The 20,524-nt window shown below is 39.7% G+C and overlaps 1 protein-coding gene and 3 non-coding genes across 4 annotated transcripts in view; 2 read left to right on the forward strand and 2 right to left on the reverse strand.

Annotated features, from left to right (window-relative positions):
- Sema1a (semaphorin 1a) overlaps nucleotides 1–20,524 on the reverse strand; it is a 149,366-nt gene that overhangs the window by 16,849 nt on the left and 111,993 nt on the right. The window contains 1 exon segment of the mRNA XM_068302551.1: nucleotides 17,302–17,497. Coding sequence (XP_068158652.1) covers nucleotides 17,302–17,497 — 196 coding nt within the window.
- On the forward strand, nucleotides 1,828–1,899 carry TRNAD-GUC (transfer RNA aspartic acid (anticodon GUC)). Its single transcript has one exon. It is a non-coding gene; the product is annotated as a tRNA-Asp (tRNA).
- Nucleotides 11,851–11,922, forward strand: TRNAD-GUC (transfer RNA aspartic acid (anticodon GUC)). The gene has a single exon. It is a non-coding gene; the product is annotated as a tRNA-Asp (tRNA).
- Nucleotides 17,580–17,651, reverse strand: TRNAD-GUC (transfer RNA aspartic acid (anticodon GUC)). Its single transcript has one exon. It is a non-coding gene; the product is annotated as a tRNA-Asp (tRNA).

Genomic DNA, 20,524 nt, shown 5'->3' on the forward strand with positions numbered 1-20,524 from the left:
AGGATAAAGAGATTAACGGGAGGAATGTCCACACAGGGGAAATGACCAGTTGAATAAATAGAAACTTAAACAATAGAATCTCACTAAAATCAATATGCAACAATGTTGATTTAACTTAAAGCGGAGGGTCAGTGGACATAGTCATCATTCTGAGTCCTTACAAATTTTATAAAATTAAAGCCAATTAGAAATTGCCTAAAACCACACGACATATTTAACCTCAAATCTATGTCTAGATGAATAGCCAATTAGGACCACCTTTTAAATGGATAGCCTAGCCTTGTTTTCGGTTAGAGAATTGCATTTGGCTTGTGGCAGAAATGATTTATCACTAATTTGTTCTTTGAGGCATTGAAATATATTTGATGGGGCTTTATTTATATAAGATTCTTTGATAAATGTCAATTATGCTTTGCATTTTATTAGCCGTAAATGTTATTTTTTGTTTATACAACTATTAAATATGCAAATGACTTTGAGAATGATAAAAATCATAAAATTTTAATCAATTGTTGCTCCCACTACACATACGCCCTGTCGGCCGACAGACAGGCACACACTCTCACACTCACACACTCACGCACTCACACACACACACAGGAAAAAAAAGAAGAGAGGAAAATGGAAATTGCAAATGTGCGCGCAAATTTAATTAAGTTAAACGACAAACACAGAGCAATAACAACAAAGAACAAGAACACCAAGCAAAGGCCGAGGAAAAACTTTTTGACATGTCTCGGGCGACATTGAGGCCTGAACGCCTGAAGGCCGGGACGGCTTGAGGGCTTGGTAGGGGAGAAGAAGATAAATGAGTTTTTTTTCTGATTCTCCTTTTCCATATCGCCCTCTCTTTGGCTCACTGTGCCTGTGTTTCTCTGCGGCTGCCACAACTTTTGTGTTTCTCTTCTTCCTCTTTGTGTACAGCGAATTGGCCTGGGCTCGAATTTGGCTTTGGCATTGTCAAACTTCAATTTCATGAGCAAAAAAAAAAACAAAAAAAAAAAAAGAAAAATACAAGTATGGAAAAACAGAGGCAACAACCGGAAATGCTGAGCGCGCGGAGCTCAATGGCGTCTGCCCGTTTATTGTCTGGGCGGAAATGGTTTTGCCAACGGCCTAGCCAGTTCAATGGTGGACTCGGTCACTGACCAGGGGATATGGAGAAAGGGGGGCAGCGGGCAAGACAGTACAGCATCGATTGCTTTTATAAGGAAACTTGTCCGACCTTCAGGCAAAGCAAATGCCGCATTATCGCTGCATCTGCAAGCACATAGAGCCACAGAGAGACAGAGAGAGAGAGAGAGAGAGAGAGAGAGAGGTATATGCATAGATAAATAGAGTACAGGGAATCAGACAAAGAATGCAAAGAGAAAGAGGGAGAGAGCAGTGATCTGTGTTTGTCTTCGGCAACATCCTTTGGATACACAAAATGTATTTCATTTATTTATAATTATTCTCACAGAAATATGTATGTATGTATGTGTGAGTGTACATATACAGAGGGGTAAAACATGTTCACAATGATTTATCTTTTTAATTTATCAAAATTGTGATTGTGAATTCGTTTGTGTTTGGGTGTGTGGGGCGGATGGGTCTGGCCTAGGAGAAAAGATTGTGTACGGTTTATGCAAAGAAAGTAACTTTTACTCATTTACCCTGACAAAATTTTTGCTCATACTATCCCTATCCCGCTCTAATCAGTACCCTAATCGGTCTAATCAAGTTGATAAGTATTTTCATGGTATATGAAACTTATTTGCTGACTATGAATGCCCCTACTATTTTGGGAATGGTGAAAAATCAATTTGGGAAGCAAAAGTCGCAACGTCCTCGATAGTATAGTGGTTAGTATCCCCGCCTGTCACGCGGGAGACCGGGGTTCAATTCCCCGTCGGGGAGAGACGGAATTTTTTTTTTTTTATACCCTTGCAGAGGGTATTATAAAATTGGTCAGATGTTTGTAACGCACAGAAGGAGACGTTTCCGACCCCATAAAGTATATATATTCTTGATCAGCATGAGAAGCTAAGTCGATATAGCCATGTCCGTCTGTCCGTCTGTCCGTCGGTGCGTACGCGTTTTACTCAGCCATCTTAAGAGCTATCGGGATGAAATTTTTTTTGGGAGCTTTTTTTTTACCCGGGTGAGATAAAGTATGAAAATCTTTGGGATCGGACTACTATATCATATAGCTCTGGAACAAAAATTTTTGCAAAAATTGGAGTATCCCCATGAAATTTACCAATATAATAGAATTTGATATAAAATCTCAGATCCCAAAATTTGACCCTGATCGGATAAATAGAACACAAGTTACAGTCTATATACATAAATCGGTTCAATCGCTGCCGGCAGCTCTGCTTGCTGCCTACTACGTCACCATCTGTTAACAGAGCACATGCATACACACACAGACGCAACGCTACATAAACTGTATGTGTATGCGTGCGTTGCTTTGCTTAGGGAATGAGGGAAGAAGAAGAACAAATTGTACATAGTATGAAGAGTAAAATTGTTTTGTTTGTATATTAATGAATTGAGTTGCAGAAAAGAAATTTTGAACATGTGAAATTATTATTGTCAAGGACTGCAAGGGTATATAAACTTCGGCATAGCCGAATTTAACTTCTTTGATATTTTTTTCATAATATTGTTTTTTTTTCATATGTATGTATATATAAATATTTTATATATAACTTTTGCCAAACTTTAAATGATTTTATTAATTTAAATGCCTCTAGCCGTTTGACTGTTTAGGCCTCTTGTAATCTTTCAAATTGCTTATGATGATCGAAGGTGTTTAACTTCAGAACATTTACTTTGAATTTCCTTATACCTTCCTTATTCCTAACTGATTTTCGTTATAAGTAGATCTTCCTAAACAAACTCTGTGAAGACATTTTACTGTGAAATTGGAAATCGCTTCTAAATTTCTGCTTTAATTTTAAACTTTAAAATTAAGGTTGTTTAGCTTTTAGACTTGCTCCAACCATTTGGCAAATGTTTTTATTGGCCGTTAGCTTCACCTGGTCTATTCCACCTCGTCCATCCCTCCACCCGCATCTCATGATAGAAAATTAGCATTCGTTATTTATCACCGTCGAATGGGAAAATGTTTGTTGCCGTACTTCGTGTTCCTTTTGCCTCGAAGCAGATTTTCTGTGCTTTTCCGCTTTTACTTTTCACTCACCGCGTGACTTTTACAGCCTCTTAATTTAAGCACTCGCCTGTTGGAGTAGGGCGAACGCTGGTAACAAGGGGCGAAAGGGGGGCGCGTTATGGCCGCCCTGGGGCAGCCAGGCGTGGGTGTGCGTGTGGGAGTGGGAGTGAGGCCCGTGCGGCAAAATTAATTTGTTGCAGACGACATTTTTAATGCGGCTTTTTGTTTGCCGCTACTGCTCCTTGCTGCCTTCGTGTATGCCAGCTCACTTGGAATCATTTTCGAATTTATGTTGCGTTTGTAGTTTGTGTGTTGGCCAATTTTTGCTCTACGCCTTCTTGTCACGTAATTCAAATTTTATATTCACTTTGCCAACCAAGCTTTCTCTCCCCCCAACCGCTTTCTCATCAGCCTGCCCCTCCTCGGCTCTGCCACGTGTAAAGGTGCGTGCAGGAGTCTCTGGGGATTCTGCTGTGAATTTTATCGATTACACGGAATCAAGCCAAAAACCTACACAGCACAGGCATCCAACATTCAACATTTTCGGCGTTTTCGCATGCAAATTAACAAGAAATTATAATTCACGCATCAAAATTTACATGTAAGCTTTTTATAAATATGCAATTTTCCCTCAGTTTAGCATAAATTTCAGCTGGGCAGTTTTGAAATGGATTAGGGCGAAAAATGTCAAATGCGTCAATTTGTTGAAGCACATAAATTTTTGGTAAAACGAAAGCGAATATGACCAATGCCCAATGTGGGCAAGAGTCTAAATCTGAGGTTTGAGAGGCATTACATCAAGGATCCGTTTAAATCTTTTAATCTAATGATTAAAAATAGGTTGGAGCAAAGAGATACAAAGATCTTCAGTTATGGACTTTGAAGGAGTATACAGACATCGAAGGCGTTGCTCAGAGCTGTAATTGCATGGTCAAAAGGTCCTTGGCAATGCTAAATTTATGAATTGGAGGCAATTAACAATGGAAATGCAATTTACGTGGCGTCTGGCAAAAGAGGTTGCCTTTGTTGTAGCTTTAGTTGTAGTCGTAGTTGTCGTTGTCCTTGTAGTTGTCCCCTCTAAGCTAACGAGGCGCACAATAAACAGAGTAACCACCCGCCAGCACACCTCCCCTTGTCACTTGTCACTGCATCGACAGGACACGAAAAGTTGTTGCCACCTTCCGCCCCCCAAACCTGCCCGTTGTCGCAGCTTTGACTTGCATCTAATTGGTTTTTTTTTTGTTGCACTCGTCGCCATTGTTTCATGCAGCAGCGTTTGCTTTTATATTGTTTGCTCATTATAACGCCAGTTACCTGACGACGACGACGACGAGGCCGGCAATGGTTGTGCTCCAAGGAGCACAGGACTCGTCAAGCAGGAGTCGTTCCGCATTGCAGCAATTGCTGGCGCTTAACTCATTTTAAATGACAATCTAGCGTGCACAAATTATGTGCTCAAAAAACCGAAATCCAGAGAACTGCAGGTTGCATATATCCTTCGAAGCCTGCTATCATCCTTTCCTTCTGGATTCCCGCTCTCCGATCTACGACCTCCGACCATCTGTAGTCATTGTGAAATTGTGCTGCTGATAGTTTTGGCCGACTTCCTTTCGGTGTGGCCCAGAGAGAAGTTCGATAAACTCTTTCAAGTGATTTAATCGATTTTTCTTACAGCGGAAAATGCTCTTTAGACACAAGGCTCAACGTCGACGATGAAAGTTCATCGCGTTGACTGCGGCAATTTGCATATTTTTGCATGTTTTATTATGCAGCCAGACACAAACACACGCTAATACATAAATTACACTCATTTTCAATGACAGGACTACAGGGAGACTGGGCAAGAGGGGCAAGAGAGGGAGCAGTGGCAAGGTTGGCGAATGTTTAAGCACGCGTAACTTTATTACATGCCACACTCACACACACACACACACACACACACTAGTGTACACACCAAAGCCCATATCCCTTAGGTTGAAACTGGCGTTTTAAATATTTGATGTCAACATATTTTTTATTTCGGTTAGATGGCCAGAATGCAGGTTGTTTTCCAGCGTTCTTACTATGCCTTAATTACACACTCATATGTATATATGTTGCGAGTGGAAAGCCGTTAGTTAAATAGCTCGTTTAGGAATAATTAAGCTAACACACACACACAACTATAAAAGTCACCCCATAGACCAGTCTTCAAAAATGACTTAATTTGCTTTTGACGTTTTGAAGGAATTTCTTTCAGTGAAGTCACCGATTCTTTTAAAGAACTTTTCACACATACATTTACAATTGCATTAGCTACTAAAATAACTTATCCTTTAACAATAGTTGGCTAGGTTACGACTAAAAGGCTATTCATTAAACTAGTTTGAGTAAGATTTTTAGAAAAAAATTGATTTCATTCTGATTTAGCAAACTTCTTCTAAAGTGTCCTTTTTGATAGTTTTCAAATGAAAGCTTTTCACTGTACTTTTGCAGGACTTGCCATTTGCCTTACCTTTTCTCTTGACCATCTTTTTGAAAGCTTTTGAATGCCATTAATCATTCTTGTTTTTGTGTTGGGTTTTTTTGTTTGTTTGTTGCCAAATATCAAAACAAAATCCTCATCAAAAGTTAAGTCTTTTATCCTTTATCAAGATAACACTCTACTCTTAGGCCACAAAAACCTTTGTCAATAGGCTAGATACCCTGTATTTAATGACTAAAGGGGTATATAAGGGTTATTGAACTCGGTTGTGGAGGAAAACTTTCTTTCCAACTTTCTTTCTTTCCAAAAGGGTATCTAGATTTCGTGGTTCCACATCGACAGTGGGAATTTTTTGTGTCGTTCTTAGGGTTAAATGTAAATAAACGCAATTTATTTTAACGATTTTGCATGCATGAATAGTTTTGGATTTTGGTTTGTGGTTGGATAAAGGTTTTTCTCCGCATCGACTGTCATATATTGCTATGTGCTTGTGTTGGCGCTATTGTGTGTGTGTGTGCGTGTGTGTGTGTGCCTATTAATTACAATAATTGCGGCCATGTGGCTGACCTAGTTCTGATGGCAAGGCAGCAACTTTTATAGAATGCGACATCTTACATATTCTCATTTATTCCTTTGTTTTATGAGCTTAGACAAGGATTTAATCGGGGCCTTTCGTTTCCTTTCTTCTGGCAAACGGCCAGGATTCATTGTTTAACAGTTTCCTTTCTTGACTAAATTTGTGTTAGTTATCAATTTTGGGTTTTTCTTTTCGTTTTTGTTTTCTTGGCTCTAATTACATTTTACTTGTATGCTGATAAAAAGAAATTGCAAAAGATGAAAGTAAGATGGAGAGGCGTGATGGTGCGTCAGGTGGGGGGGCATAGAGTGTGCGGGGGAGTGGGATTTAAACTTTTGGCAACATGTGTCGCCGGGCCAAGAAGCGGTTGGCGGAAAAGCCGAAAAAGCTTTACTTGCTCTACTTTTATTATGCTTCTTGGCTTATTCCCTATTCGTTTCGTTTCCTTCTCTACATTTTCCTCTGGTCGTTGGCTGGGATTTTGCAAATTTTGCAATTAGCTTAATTTGCTTTTTATTGGCGCACCACAATTATCAGCTGTTGGTTTTCTGTGCAAAATCTGCTTCACTTTTTGTTTCCATTTCCTTCTTCATTTTTCTCCTTTTTGCCTTTCTCGTTGCAGGGGCCAAATGAGTTTGACTCCAGTTTCAATGCAGAGACCATTTGGGTCTTGGAGTGTGTGTGCTGATGCTGATACTGATACTGAAGATGCTGCTGGCACTTTGCTTAGAAATGATCAAATTAAAAGTTAATGTCTTGCTCTTGCCCCCAAAATAGCGTTTCGCCATCTGAATGGCCAATGTTTTGCAACTTAAGCCATTGTAGAGGGGATTTTGATTTCGAAATGATATTTATGTGCACATTTTTGGTAGCGACTCAACTGCAATTGAATGACTTGGAAACACATATCTGCTTATTGCTGAAGAGCTTCAAAGCAAATATTTATTGTACCACATACACTCAGTGGATGAATGGCACATTAAAGTCACCAAAGTGTATGTAACAGGCAGAAAAAAGCATTTCCAACCCCACAGCCAAGGTCGTTTGTCCCTCCTTCTATCCGTTCGTATGAACATCTACTTTTACCGTACTCCATAAGCCTTAGAGCCACATATTGGGTATGCAGAAGCTGATACTATATCGAATCAAATGCCTTTTCAAACATTTCTAATTCTTTAACTATCGATTAAGTTTTGTTTTGAAACATTTAGACGTTGTGTTGTTCTTTTATTTGCCTTTATTTTTTGCTATACTAAAGAATTTTGCTTTTGCAAAATACCAAGGCAATATTTCAGAGCAATTTGGGGATGTAATTATCTGTTATTAATGGTAGCTTAAGGGTTTCTTTATGGCCCACTTGTAACTAGTTTCATATCCCTTGTTCATCCTCCGCCCTCCACACTCAATCCCTCCTCTCTCGCTCACTGCAAATGATTGTCAAATGTAAGCAAGCAAAGCCCGAGAAACCCACAGGTCTATAGGCCTTTAAAACAAAACAGAAAAGACAAAAAATGGACACATTGCCACACAGTTGGAGTGAAGATTTTGCGGAAATCGCAATGGCCGCTTTACATAGAAATGTACATATGTGAAGGGCAGGGCGGTCGGGAGGATGAGAATGAATGGCTCTAAAACAAACAGCAGCCTTTTATTTCTTTGGGGCAGGAAGGAAGGCCAGTTAAACGGAAGGAAGCAACACGCAGAATGCTCAAGAAACGTGTCTAGTGTAGCCATGTTGCCATGGCCATGCCTTTGTTTCAACAGGATGCCAACCGGGAGGGGTGCTCGGTGGGTGGATGGGTTTCAGGATTGGAGTGGTGGCGACTGTTTATGGCAGCCCGTTTGTAATTTATATGTTTAGGCAGGCACTAGGCAAACTGTGTTTTCTGCTTTATGTTTGTTTGCTTTGGCTTACATTTTTAACACTAAACTCAAGTAAATAACATAAGACAGCAAGTGCTCCATTCTTCTAGCCAGCGCCTAGCATCACTCAAGTGCCAGTACTCTGATGTATGCCTTATGAATTATGTCCCACACACACACACACACATAAAACAGGAACGATATGAAAAAGAAAGCAGTAGACGACGTCTAGGGGGAATGTTAAAGTGACACGGTTCTAATGCTTGCTCTATGTCTAATTGCCAATGTAAAAACGAATCCACAAATTGAATAGAAATATGATGTACAGCTAAGGATACTCTGTTACTTTGATGATCGACATATCTTTATTCGAGTATATTTGGTTTAGTTTATCAAGGTAATCATTCGAAACTAAGGAAATGAGGTAGCATTTAATTAATCGATGTTTCAAAGATGCTTGAAAAGGGAGCCTTTTTATATTACTCATATCCCAATCTTTAGTCAGGACTACAATCAAACAGTCTAGGATTTAACATGAGTAAGTTTTCGTTCTCGTGTTGAAATATAGCTACTGTTAAGCTTATCATTAATCTAACAATCTTGTAAGCTGTAAAACTAAAACAAAACAATTACAAATTATGTATCTAACACAATAACCTTTGAGCGGTTGAAGAAGTTGGAAAACTTTTGGGTCACTCAACCCACAGGGCAGCAAGAACAGCAGAGAACAACAAAGGTTAAGTCAATATCTCTTAAAAGCTAACCAATATCGATGACGATAAATGCGAAAGGAAGGAGCGGAACCACATCTGAAACTATGAAAGAGGATTATTCATAATTTATGAAATGTGTGTGGAACAGCTAAATGAGTCAGACAAGCCAGCGCCAGTGCCAGCCATGGCGCCTCTCTCTAGGGGATGGCATTAATTTTGGTCGACTATCAACAACGCCGCAATGTATGCTACAAATTCTCCTCCATGTGTATGTCTACGTCTGCACACGCTTGTGTGCGTGCGTGTGCGTGTGTGTGAGGAAAATTAAGGAGAAGTAGAAGGAAACGAGTTCAGGGTTGCTTTTCGGTGGAGACGAACAACAGCCGCGTCGACTGTCACACAAACAAGTTGTTCAACTTTTAATGTTGCACATTTTTCGTTTAAATTTGGTTTTCTGGAGTAGGAGATTTACCCTGAAGTGGATGGTAGAGGCTGCTCCAAAGTGGAGGATGGCAGCAGTGCTCTGGGGGTTGCTGCTGACTTAACCTTAATGAGCATCAAAGTGTGTGCCATAAACCAGTTTATGGAGCTCGTGTAAGGGTAACAAATGCCACTCCCCGTCAACGGCCCGCCGCTCCTTCTGGGGGGATTCTCGTTCGTTTCTCTTTTTTTTGTCAGCCTAATGAGAAACAAACACAAAAATTTCAAAATAAACGACTGAACAAATGGCTTTTGCGGTTCAAGTGTGGGGTATCATTTGCCAAATCTGTCTACTAGGATCTTCTACTGCCTAACCACTAATATCTGCATTGGCAATCACTTTTCAATGCTTTCGCCCATTAATCAGTCGATTGTTGTTAAGTCGGTCTGAATCAGTATAACTAATTGTAAGTCGTGTACTTAAATACTTGCCTAATGCAATTCCTTTCTCTTCTTGCTGTCCACATTTCCAGCAGCTAATTGTTCTTGTTAATGTTTTTGTTTGAAATAATGAAAAAATGGTAACCAACGTGGAAAAAGAAAAACGAAAAAACAAGTCAAGAGCAGGACAAAACATGGGCGTAGTTCGACCACCAAAAGAAGGAGAGAATAGATGGAAAAAGCACTTGTAAGACGCAAATTTTCTTTCAAAGTGAAAACTGTTTTCTCAGGTATTAGAAGAGAAATTAGTTATAGGCATTTATTAACTGAACTTTATGGGTTATATAGGATAAGCCTTCGTTAGCTTAAAACCTTTAAGACATTTAAGAGTGACCGTTCTGACCCTTGACCCCTTGCCACACCCATGAAATGAGCCATTGTCCCTAAAAAGGGTCACAAGCTGCTGTGTTTTTTATCGTCGTTTTTTTTCTTTTGCTGTGTTGCTTTGTTGTTCCGCCATTTTGTTTATTGTTTAGACTTTGTTTTCGAGTACATATTTTACTGCAGACGCTTTTGGCTTTTTTCCTACGACTTTTCGGAGTGGCCAGTGTCTTCCCTTAACCCCGTTTCCGAACACCACCCTCTTACCATTAAGCCCTTGCCGCTCTAGGATTTTTTGTTGTTTCAGTGCTTTTATCCTGCGCAGTTGTTAGACGCTCATTTAAACTTTTGGCTCTTAGCAGATTTCATTGTTTTTAATGAAACTGACAGTTGTTGTTGTTTTTTTTTTTTGTTGCTTTGCATTGCACCCGCATTGTCCTCCCGTTTGCGTGTATGTGTGTGTGTCCTTTGGCCCCTTCTTGATGTTGCTTACACAAGATAACGGGCCATTTGTTTTCTTTTGGTCATTCGCTTAAGCCAATTTAAGTTGGCTAAAATAAATTAGCTGTGTTTTACTCTTAACGACCCTGCTTTTGAGTATGGGTTAGCTTAAAACCAAATGTTCTAGAAAAATTCCCCTTAATTATTCAATAAATGCGCAATTAGTAGGCTCTGATATCCTCTAAAATGGACTAAAATTCCTAAGCAATGATCAAAAATTTATAAAAAGCAGAGGGCCGGGGCTACCTTCGACCGCGTCAAAGTTTTAATACCCTTGCAAGTTTTTTGTTACCCTTTCCTTACCTATCGGCGTCAAAGCCGGAAAACGTTTTATCTAGAAAGTCTAATTTTTACCAAAGAACTGCCGACAATCTTATCAATAACGAAATTTTTATGAAAATTACGTAACAAGAAACGAAGTTATTGACATAAGCCACTGTTTTCGACCGATCGTTCCTACGGGAGCTAAATGATATAATAAACTTAATATAAAATTTCACGAGAATAGCTCAGAAAATTGAGACTATCACTGTTTGTGATTTTGCCGTTTGTATGGGAGCTATATGATATAGTACTTCGATCCGTCTGAACTCAAACTGCAGCTCTAGGAGAAGGTCGCGTCGAACCAGACGGGCAGACGGTCGGACAGGATGGCTATTTGAAGTCGTCTGGTCATGCTGATCATGAATGTATATACTTAATATGGTCGGAGAAGCATCTCCTTCTATCCGTTGCATACTTCTAACCAAAATGAATATACCCTTTTTGCAAGGGTATAAAAACAAGTGGGTCAAGGTAACTTGTGTCGTACCGAAATCTTAATACCCTTGCCAGATTTTTTGTTACTTTTCTTTTGCATCATAAAAGAAAAACACTGTCTAAATCTTAGGCTGGAGCATTGCCTATATCTTGCTTATAATGTATGGATATATGAATATTTTAACAGTTTGTTGATTGTCATATACGACTGTAATGATAATGATGAGGAATGATTTGATCTAGATCAAATTTGGCACAGTCAATTCCAAGTATATATAACAGATAAATATTTATGTATTTACGATGCAAGTTTTGAATATATCAAAATTATTGATTTAAAACATTGTTTTTACCTATCCAATTTCAGACCTGTAGGTTCTAGATCTATAATGAGTTTGCGTATATCCAGACAACGGACGGACGAAAGTATAGTTATTTATGAAATCGTCTGCTGATCAAGAAGATATATACTTTGTATAGTGGGAGATACTTCTTTTTAAAAACCTGCACCAAGGGTATAAAAAACGTAAGACTTGATGCGTTATAAGAAATATACGAGAAGCTCAACATATCCTCGATAGTATAGTGGTTAGTATCCCCGCCTGTCACGCGGGAGACCGGGGTTCAATTCCCCGTCGGGGGAGAGGTTATAGTCTTTTTTTTTTTATTGACCATTGTATTGTATTCAAAAATAGAACTATTTAGTATTAGTATTGGTTTGTCCATGTATACACACAGCACCTTATATGTGTGTGAGCGTTGGTCGAGTTCTCTGAAATGCTTTGGCCTTTTTTCGCGATGCTTTATTATTTCCTCTTTGCGGGGCTTTTCGTTGCAGCTTCATGTCGTGTTTGCATTTCTCTGTCCGCCCACACCCACCATTTTTATACCCTTGCAAAAAGGGTATATTAATTTTGGTCAGAAGTGTGCAACGCATAGAACGAAGCATCTCCGACCATACAAAGTATATATATTCTTGATCAGCACGACGAGACGAGTTCAACTAGCCATGTCCGTCCGTCCGTCCGTCCGTCCGTCCGTCCGTCCGTCCGTCCGTCTGGATCAACGCAAACTCCTCCTAGACCGTAAGAGCTACAGAGCTGAAATTTTGCACGTAGGCTTGTATATACTGCAGGCGTTGTATATCTCGGATTCAGCAGGATCGGACCACTATATCATATAGCTCCCATACAAACCCCAAAGTCACGAACAGTGACTTTTCTCAATAACTTCGTTATTTTCTATGCTATTATCGTGAAACTTAATATTAGAGAGTTTACTACGCCTATAAGCGACTATGCCAAATTTGATCAAGATCGGGTGACTATATAATATAGCTCCCATACAAACGGCCAAGTCACGAATAGTGACTTTCTCAATACCTTCGTTATTTTCTGAGCTATTGTCGTGAAACTTAATATTAGAGAGTTTACTACGCCTATAAGCGACTATGCCAAATTTGATCAAGATCAGGTGACTATATCATATAGCTCCCATAGCAACGATTGGTCGAAAACAGTGACTTTTGTAAATAACTTCGTTACTTTTAACGCGATTGCTTTTAAATTAAACATTTCTTAATTTAATATATATGTTAATGACTGTGCCGAATTTGATAAAGATCGGGTGACTATATCATATAGCTCCCATAGGAACTATCGGTGGAAAACAGTGACTTTGATCAATATCTTCGTTATTTCCTATGATTGTAGGCCATTCTTTCGCAAACATAAGCCTTTTTAGATAAAACGTTCTTCCACATTGATGGCTAATAGGTAAGGATAGAGTTACCAAAAAAGTTGCAAGGGTACACAAACTTTGGCGCGGTCGAAGTTAGCCCCGGCCCTCTGGTTTATTGTTTTCCTTGCTCGCTTGCAGTTCATTGATATTCATTTTATATGCAGTTTGTGCCACACCCATGTCAATGACGATGCCGCCCTTGGCTCCCTCCACATGTCCTGTGGTTGCATCTTGCTTTCGCTGCATGTTTGCTGTTTGTACTTGTGTTCGGGCTCGTGCTTGTTGTACTTCTTGTTTAAAGAGTGACTAGTTGTTGAACATTACATTCAATTAATTAATAATTAATGCTCGACTACATAAACATGAATCAAAAATGTCTTTTATTGTAATTTGTAACAAAGGCATTGGATTGAAGAATTGTTTAAACAAATATGTCCATTTCAAATAGAATTAACAACTTCATACATGGCCAAAATCAATTCGGATAAGTCAATGACGAAGATGAAGGTCTTTTTGGCTGATATCGTAACGTTGCAGAGATCATCTAACTGACGATTGCGTTTTCCAGAAAAAAGGGTCAAGTTGTTGCCAAGAGGTGAGAGGTGAGGGGTCCACACACAAAGACTCACGCACTTGCGGCCCCTTTCCTGTCATATGCAAATGCGATATTGCCCAGGAACCATCGCCATGGCAAAACAAGGCCTGAAAAAAGGCTTTAAAACGACAAAAACGGCAACGTGGTTGTCGAAATTGGACCAACACGGTTTTTTCAGAGCTGGCGGTCTGCGCGCGTTGCGCGATATGCAAAGTAGGCTTCGACTTGCCCATTTTTCGCCAACCTTTTTGGCAATGTGTTGTTGTTCTTGTTGCCCCGGTTCATGGCCGGCCCGGGTTCCTGGGCCCTTGACATTTTCACGTTGGCAACAACCAGCCAGCCCAAGCCAAACCGTTGTCCACATCGCCATTCGTCAGCATTTTAATCGCGTTTGTGCATTTGCTTGGAAAAGTCTAAAATTGAACGCAAGTGATGGCAATTTGTACGCTTCGCTGTGCCCGTGTTGTTGGCGGACAACGCCGACGATGACGACGACGGCCATAGGATAGCTTGGAATGGGTTGGGTTGTTTGTAGCCCCGAAATTAATATGCGCTGGCTTTGGACCGAGAAAACTTTTTGGCTGGCGCAAGGGATTTTGCCTCCCACTTTGTGGACCGCGTTTTTTTGTTTTGTGCCAGCAGCAGCGTCGGCTCGTGATTAATGTGGCAAATGCGCACTTATAAATTATTTATTACTATTCTTCGCATTGTTTTCTGAGGCGTGTGCGTTATTGGTAAGACATTTAAGCCATATTTTTCGACTATGATAAAGGTCGCTGCGGCCGGGTTCAGAAAACGGTCCTGTCTCCACGAGGACAGGAGCTGGTTAAAATTGGCCGCTGGCTATTTTAATATTCAAAGCAGGAAAAGCTTGGATCTCTTTCGGGGAAATCGTCAAAGTTGTGGTATAAACTGGGTAGACGAAGCTGAGACATTATGACTTGGAACCAACTTTCCTTTAGGACATTGAAAAGAGAATAATCAAATCGATAAGGAAATCAACACCAAGGAATGGTCGCCAGCATCCTTGGTGTTGTCCTCTCTGTAAAGACAATTTCAAAAGTCAGTCTTCATTCCTTGAAGTGTGGATCTCCTAGATCTATCGGAGTAGTCCTTACATCTGTTACTTCGTTTATATTATTAAGTAATTCCACTTATATTTTCAAATACTTATAGTTCTATGTCAATTTGAAATACTCATGCTATAACTTATATCCCGAAATTTCTTTAAGCTAATCCAATTTAACCTAGTTGTTAATGAATTTCCTATGATTCGCCAATATTTTTATGCCATTGGGTCTATTGGGACACATTAAATAAATTAAATGACAAAGTCGCTTTTGGGTTTTTTTTTTTTTACCCATACACACACATTCATCAATTTGCCATCTATCCATACACACACACACACACACACACATATACATACACAGCTTGACAGTGAGTGGGAAAAATAAAAGTTTTAGCTTGCTTAATTTTTTATTGGCAAAGTTTTGTATTATGCCTGCCTACATCCCGCCCCCACACTCTCTCTCCCTTTCTCTCTCTCTCTCTGTTGTCAACGACTGAAATTTATTTCGCATGCAGTTTTTAAATTGAACAAAAATAGATTCCTTCCGCCGTATTGAAGACCTGAGCCTGGCGTTACCAGTTGGGGACAGAAAAGCAGGATAGATATATGTGAAAGACAGAGAGAGAGAGAGTTGTTGTTTCTTTTTTTGTGGAAAAAGCAATTGAAAACTTCATCATGGTTACAACAATATTTTTTCAACGAAATTGGCACAAAAATGTTGTCCACGAACTTTTTGGGTGGTTTGTTTTTGTCGCAAGCGTTAGAAAAGTGCAAGAAAAAAAGTTTGTGCTAGTTACCAGGACCACGCCTCCGAACCAAACCAAAAAAAAAGGAGGGAGAATGGAGGGAAGCGGGAACCTCTATGACATCAACGCCCTGTCACGAATGAAAACTGAATTGATAACATTTTCAGCTTGTTCTGGCATTTTGTTGGCTCTTCTTCTTCAGTTGGCAGTTTTTTGTATGCTCCATTCGTGTCCGGGCCAATTTGTAATCTAAACAACATGGCCCCCCTCCGTCCATACCGATCATCATCCATTTTTGGTTAGCTAATATACAAAAATCCTGCCAAGGCAAGCGGCAAAAATCGACACAGCAACAAAATGACTAGCGGATGAGAAAGCCAAAAGGGAAAGGAAAGAGGGACAAGAGATATGTAAAAATGTCGATTTAATATTAGCACCATAAAACGAAATCAAAGTGAAATGAGAACAACAACAAAAACAAAGAAACGTGAAGAGCACAAAATGGCGTCAAGCAATAAAGAAAATGGCGGCAGCTTTGGGTTTATTTTTTCAGCTTTTTCGTGCTGGATTCTTTTTTGTTGGCCAGGATGTGGCAGCTTGTTGATGATAAACTCTTATGACCCACATTGAGGACGAGAAAGGAGATCGCAAAATGGGCAAGCAGCCAACACATGGAGCAGGAGTCAGTCAGTCACCCAGCCAGCTGCATCCGACGGAAGTTCGTGGCAACACTTGGCCCAACCTCTGTCCTCCTCGCCCTCCACACACACAGACACACATACATGTGTTCACACTTTCAAGTTAGTTATAACCGTTTATCGATATTATGGCACATCACGCTCTCTCCTGCCATCTAGCACCTACTTGGCCCACTCTGCCTTGGCCCTAGCCAAAAGTTGACGGTGGCTGCAGACAATGAAATGCAAACAAATCACTACGCGAAGAAACTTTTCCCCACAGGCCGCCAAATAATGCCGATTTATGGAGGGCCAAGTCGAAATATTATCAAAGCTACGATTCCTCCGCGAGTCAGAGAATGAGGGGCAGCCGCACAATGTGTTTGTTTATGGGTCAAATTTGTGGCTCCAAAGCAAGACCCCCTCCCGTCGAAGTGTACACTTGTAGATGAGACCTACAGAACTCATCCACATCAAGGATCTTGTGTGAGAAACAAATCATATGTGCCTTCTCGAATTTACGTTAGTTTGAAAGATATTATGAATAAAATTTTTGGTCAAGCTCAGGTGGGACATGTCCTTTAGTAGTGCCGTTGAATTCCTTGCATTTTATTCGGAATGAATTTCAATTAAATACAAGATGAATGCAATCGAAAATAGTTTACTGTCAAATTGTTGGGCTGCTTCTGGGATGGATGTTTCAGAGCGGATTGTAAATGAAAAATATGAATTTTGTTTGTTTTCATTTTAACTTTTTGTTGCGCACATTGTTTGAAGCATCAGAGATGGCAGGCCGAACAATAATACTGCAAATTCATCATATACAAACATTCATAGGGGTCCAGGGGAGAGGCAGCAAAGAAAACCCGAGCAAAAAGTGTGAAAGAGAAGAGCATGGCAAATACTTTGGCCGAGGCAACAGTTGATGAATGACAATTTTTATCCGATTTACCTTACACATATTTAGACTGGCAGACGGATGGGAGGGAGAGCAGACGGACAGATGAACAATCGAGTACTCCTCACATTGAGTGGGATGAGGTAATTGTCTTTTTTTTGCCATTTCTTGCAAATGGCGATAACGACATAAAAAACACTAAAGTGTGACCTCCACATAGACCCCCGTGCCGATACGATAAATTATTCAAGTGCCACGGGAGAGCAGCGGACTCGATGTAAAGGGACCACTTACCAGCGAGGACCGAGGTGGAATTATGACGCGGATCGTAGGGACACACAGCCTGGCCATTCTTGGTCGCTTCCAGGGTGTAGTTGCTGTCATTGATGATGTACGTGTTGCACATGGGCCGGAAGGAGTTAGTGCCGCAGACGAATAGCCGGCCTGGCGATGGAACTACCATTATTCGTATGTAGTTTTGGCAGGCCTCCTGAAATTTTCAAAACAAATTGACAGCATTAATAAGATGCAAATGCAAAACAACACAGGAAAATAAAAAAAAAAATCCGTCACTCCCCGACGGGGAATTGAACCCCGGTCTCCCGCGTGACAGGCGGGGATACTAACCACTATACTATCGAGGATGTTGTCTCACTCGTTTCCCAATTGGATTTCTCAACATATTGAGTAAATTATTTAAAATGATCTAGAATCTAGAATCTATATTTAGCAGTTTCTTATGGTGCTGATTATGAAAGAGATGGCAAATGGGAGATCTCCTCACCTGTCTGATAACATAATCTGATATGAAATTAGATTAATGAATGTCAAACCTTTCTAAATTTAAAGTAAATACAAGTTTTTTGTTCCTTTTCAATTATTTGCAGTCTTTTTAATTGGGATAAAAATCATTTTCACATGGCCAAGTTTGCCGAGTCAACATAATGACATTACTGTGGTTGCCTGTGCACATCGTGGTCGTGCACGATTCCAAGCAGAGCAAACTGAACCAACTACACATGGGTTCCGTATTTGCCTACCAAGCGAAACCGACACGGAATGATACAAATTAGTAGAACAAAACAGGGCAAACAAACAAAACATTTAAATATTTTAACACCCGGTTGGAATAGGAACCGGGTAGGAACCCCCCTCTCCCCGAAAACTCATGCGTTGTGTTGTGTTGTGTTCTGTGGGATACTCTGTAGGGATGGGGCTGCAGCGAATATTCCAAATGATTTGTCATGTCAGACAGAGAATACTCGTACAGCAGGCAATGTGCAGTCATTTCCGGCTTCGAGGGAGCGTGAGCCAAAGTTTCCATCTTCCTGCGTGTGCGGCAAAAAGGTAAAATGCAAAATGGAAGCAAGTTCCCCATTGCCTTTTAATATTTATTGAGTTGTAGGTTCCACCCCCGACTCTGCCCACTGCCACTTTGCTTCCTGCTGTGCTTGTTGAAGTACGAGTATATTTGTTACGCATTAAATATTTCAATTTGCAAAACATTTATGCAAAATAGAGAAAACACAAATAGTGTTCTGACACACATTCCCTGGCACTTCCGCAATATCTCGCTCTATCTCTTTTATTTCTCTTTCCCTGCCTCGTACAGGGGGAAAACCCTGCTGCCTCTTGGTTCTCCAATTCTAAACTCGTTAGGCCAAAGTTCGCAAAACACAAATTCAGGCCAAAAATTGCAAGCGGAAATACAAGTTCTCTAATGAACATATGCAACAGCATACACTCGAAAAAACTTTGCATCCAAACACAAATTGTGAACTAGAACCATAATGGAAGGTGATCAGTTCAACATTTTGATGACTATTCTTACACTGTGAAAAGTATTTAAGTTTTAATCATTTTTTGGAGTGCATCATCGAATTGATATATGTATGAACCTATGTATCGATGTAAGTGAGAATGCATTTTATCATCATCATCATCAGATTGTGTGTATATCAAACTTTTAGGTATATTGCTATAATTGAGAAGAAAACTTTTCGATTGTCGAGTCGAAACCTCTCTCACATCAGTATCTCGTACAAACAAAGTAAATTTGGCATTAATCACGTCAGCAGGGAAATGAGTATGACAGAGGCATGAAAAATTAAAAAAAGATACATTTTAGTCAGGGCCAAAGTCGATTCATTTGTTGTCCTTTTTCTCGTCTCTAGCATTGGAGTTAACTTTTTGGCAGGATAAAATACGCCTGCAGGTAGGCAACAATTTCGTTAATGATATACAAACACAAGGGACCAACAAACAAAACAGCAAATTCAGGTAAAAATTGTAAAAGCATCTTCACTTAATAAACCGAAAACATGAAAAATGAATGAGGTAAGTGAGTCATCGCTCCGACTAGGGTATACCATGCACCAACTATTTACACATCTCACTTGCTCATTTTTCTGTCCCAGGTGGAGACTTTGAGAGAGGCGGAGAAACATTCATTTTGGCGACTCTAATGTATACCTTCATCCTATTGATACAGGGTATAATGACTGACAGAAAAAGCCTCAACTGTCGACCAAAGGCAGAGAACGGTATAAGTTAATATTTACTTTTTGAACCCACACAAAATGTGTCTACAGTTTGGGCCAGGTCATGACTTAACTAAAATAATTATGCAAAGCGAATTCCTCACAAAGAATTTGCAAATAGCTCAACTACCAGTCAATGAAATATTATTCCCATTATTTGGCAATCCAAAATGAAATTGTTTTAAGTCATGCCTTTCTTTTTCCTTTGCCCAACTAAAGCCGCAAACTGAAATAAATGTATTCATAGGTATTATTCAACTGAAATATGTATGTATGGAAATTGTTCAATGTGCAGAAAAAACCAAATGTTTTATTTATTAAAATGGCAAAAGCATTTCAACTGCAAAATTAATAAATTTAACAGTTAATTGCATTCTAAACAATCCACTAAGTTCATCTGACTCCTTGTCCTCGTTCTGGTTCTGACCAGGTCTGGTCTGTTGGTCGTGTTAATTACAACAGCAATAAAATAATGAAAAAGTACAACACAAAATTTACACACTTTTCGCAATTGAACAAGCTTTAACTCTGTGAAAATGTACCTACCTCCCCCCCATCACCATTTCCCCTCAGTGCTCATGTAATTGTTTTGCTAATTCATTTAAATTTATGCTCCATTTTTGGCCAAAAACAGCAGGGCAAACATTTCAGACATTTCAAATAATCAACTTAATGAAATGAAACCGAAATTATGTTAAATTAAAAAATGTTTGTCGGGTCGAGGTGGGTTAATAAACATTTGTATTATTGCATAGTGCTTAGTATATTATAAGCCAGTCATTAATGCTAGTTAAACTCATCGTTTAACTTTAGAACTTATAAAATCTTCAGACTAATTAAAGAAATGGAAGTTCATTTTAAACTTGAAGCCAGAAATAATGAAATTCCGAAAATGTCAAAATGAAATGAAGGATTCGGAACGGACCCATGACCACGCCCCAAAATGAAAAGGGGTGGGGGCAAGGGATGGCCGGTTA

The sequence above is a fragment of the Drosophila tropicalis genome, unplaced genomic scaffold, assembly GCF_018151085.1.
Source record: "Drosophila tropicalis isolate 14030-0801.00 unplaced genomic scaffold, ASM1815108v1 contig_1009, whole genome shotgun sequence".
Lineage (NCBI taxonomy): Eukaryota > Metazoa > Arthropoda > Insecta > Diptera > Drosophilidae > Drosophila > Drosophila tropicalis.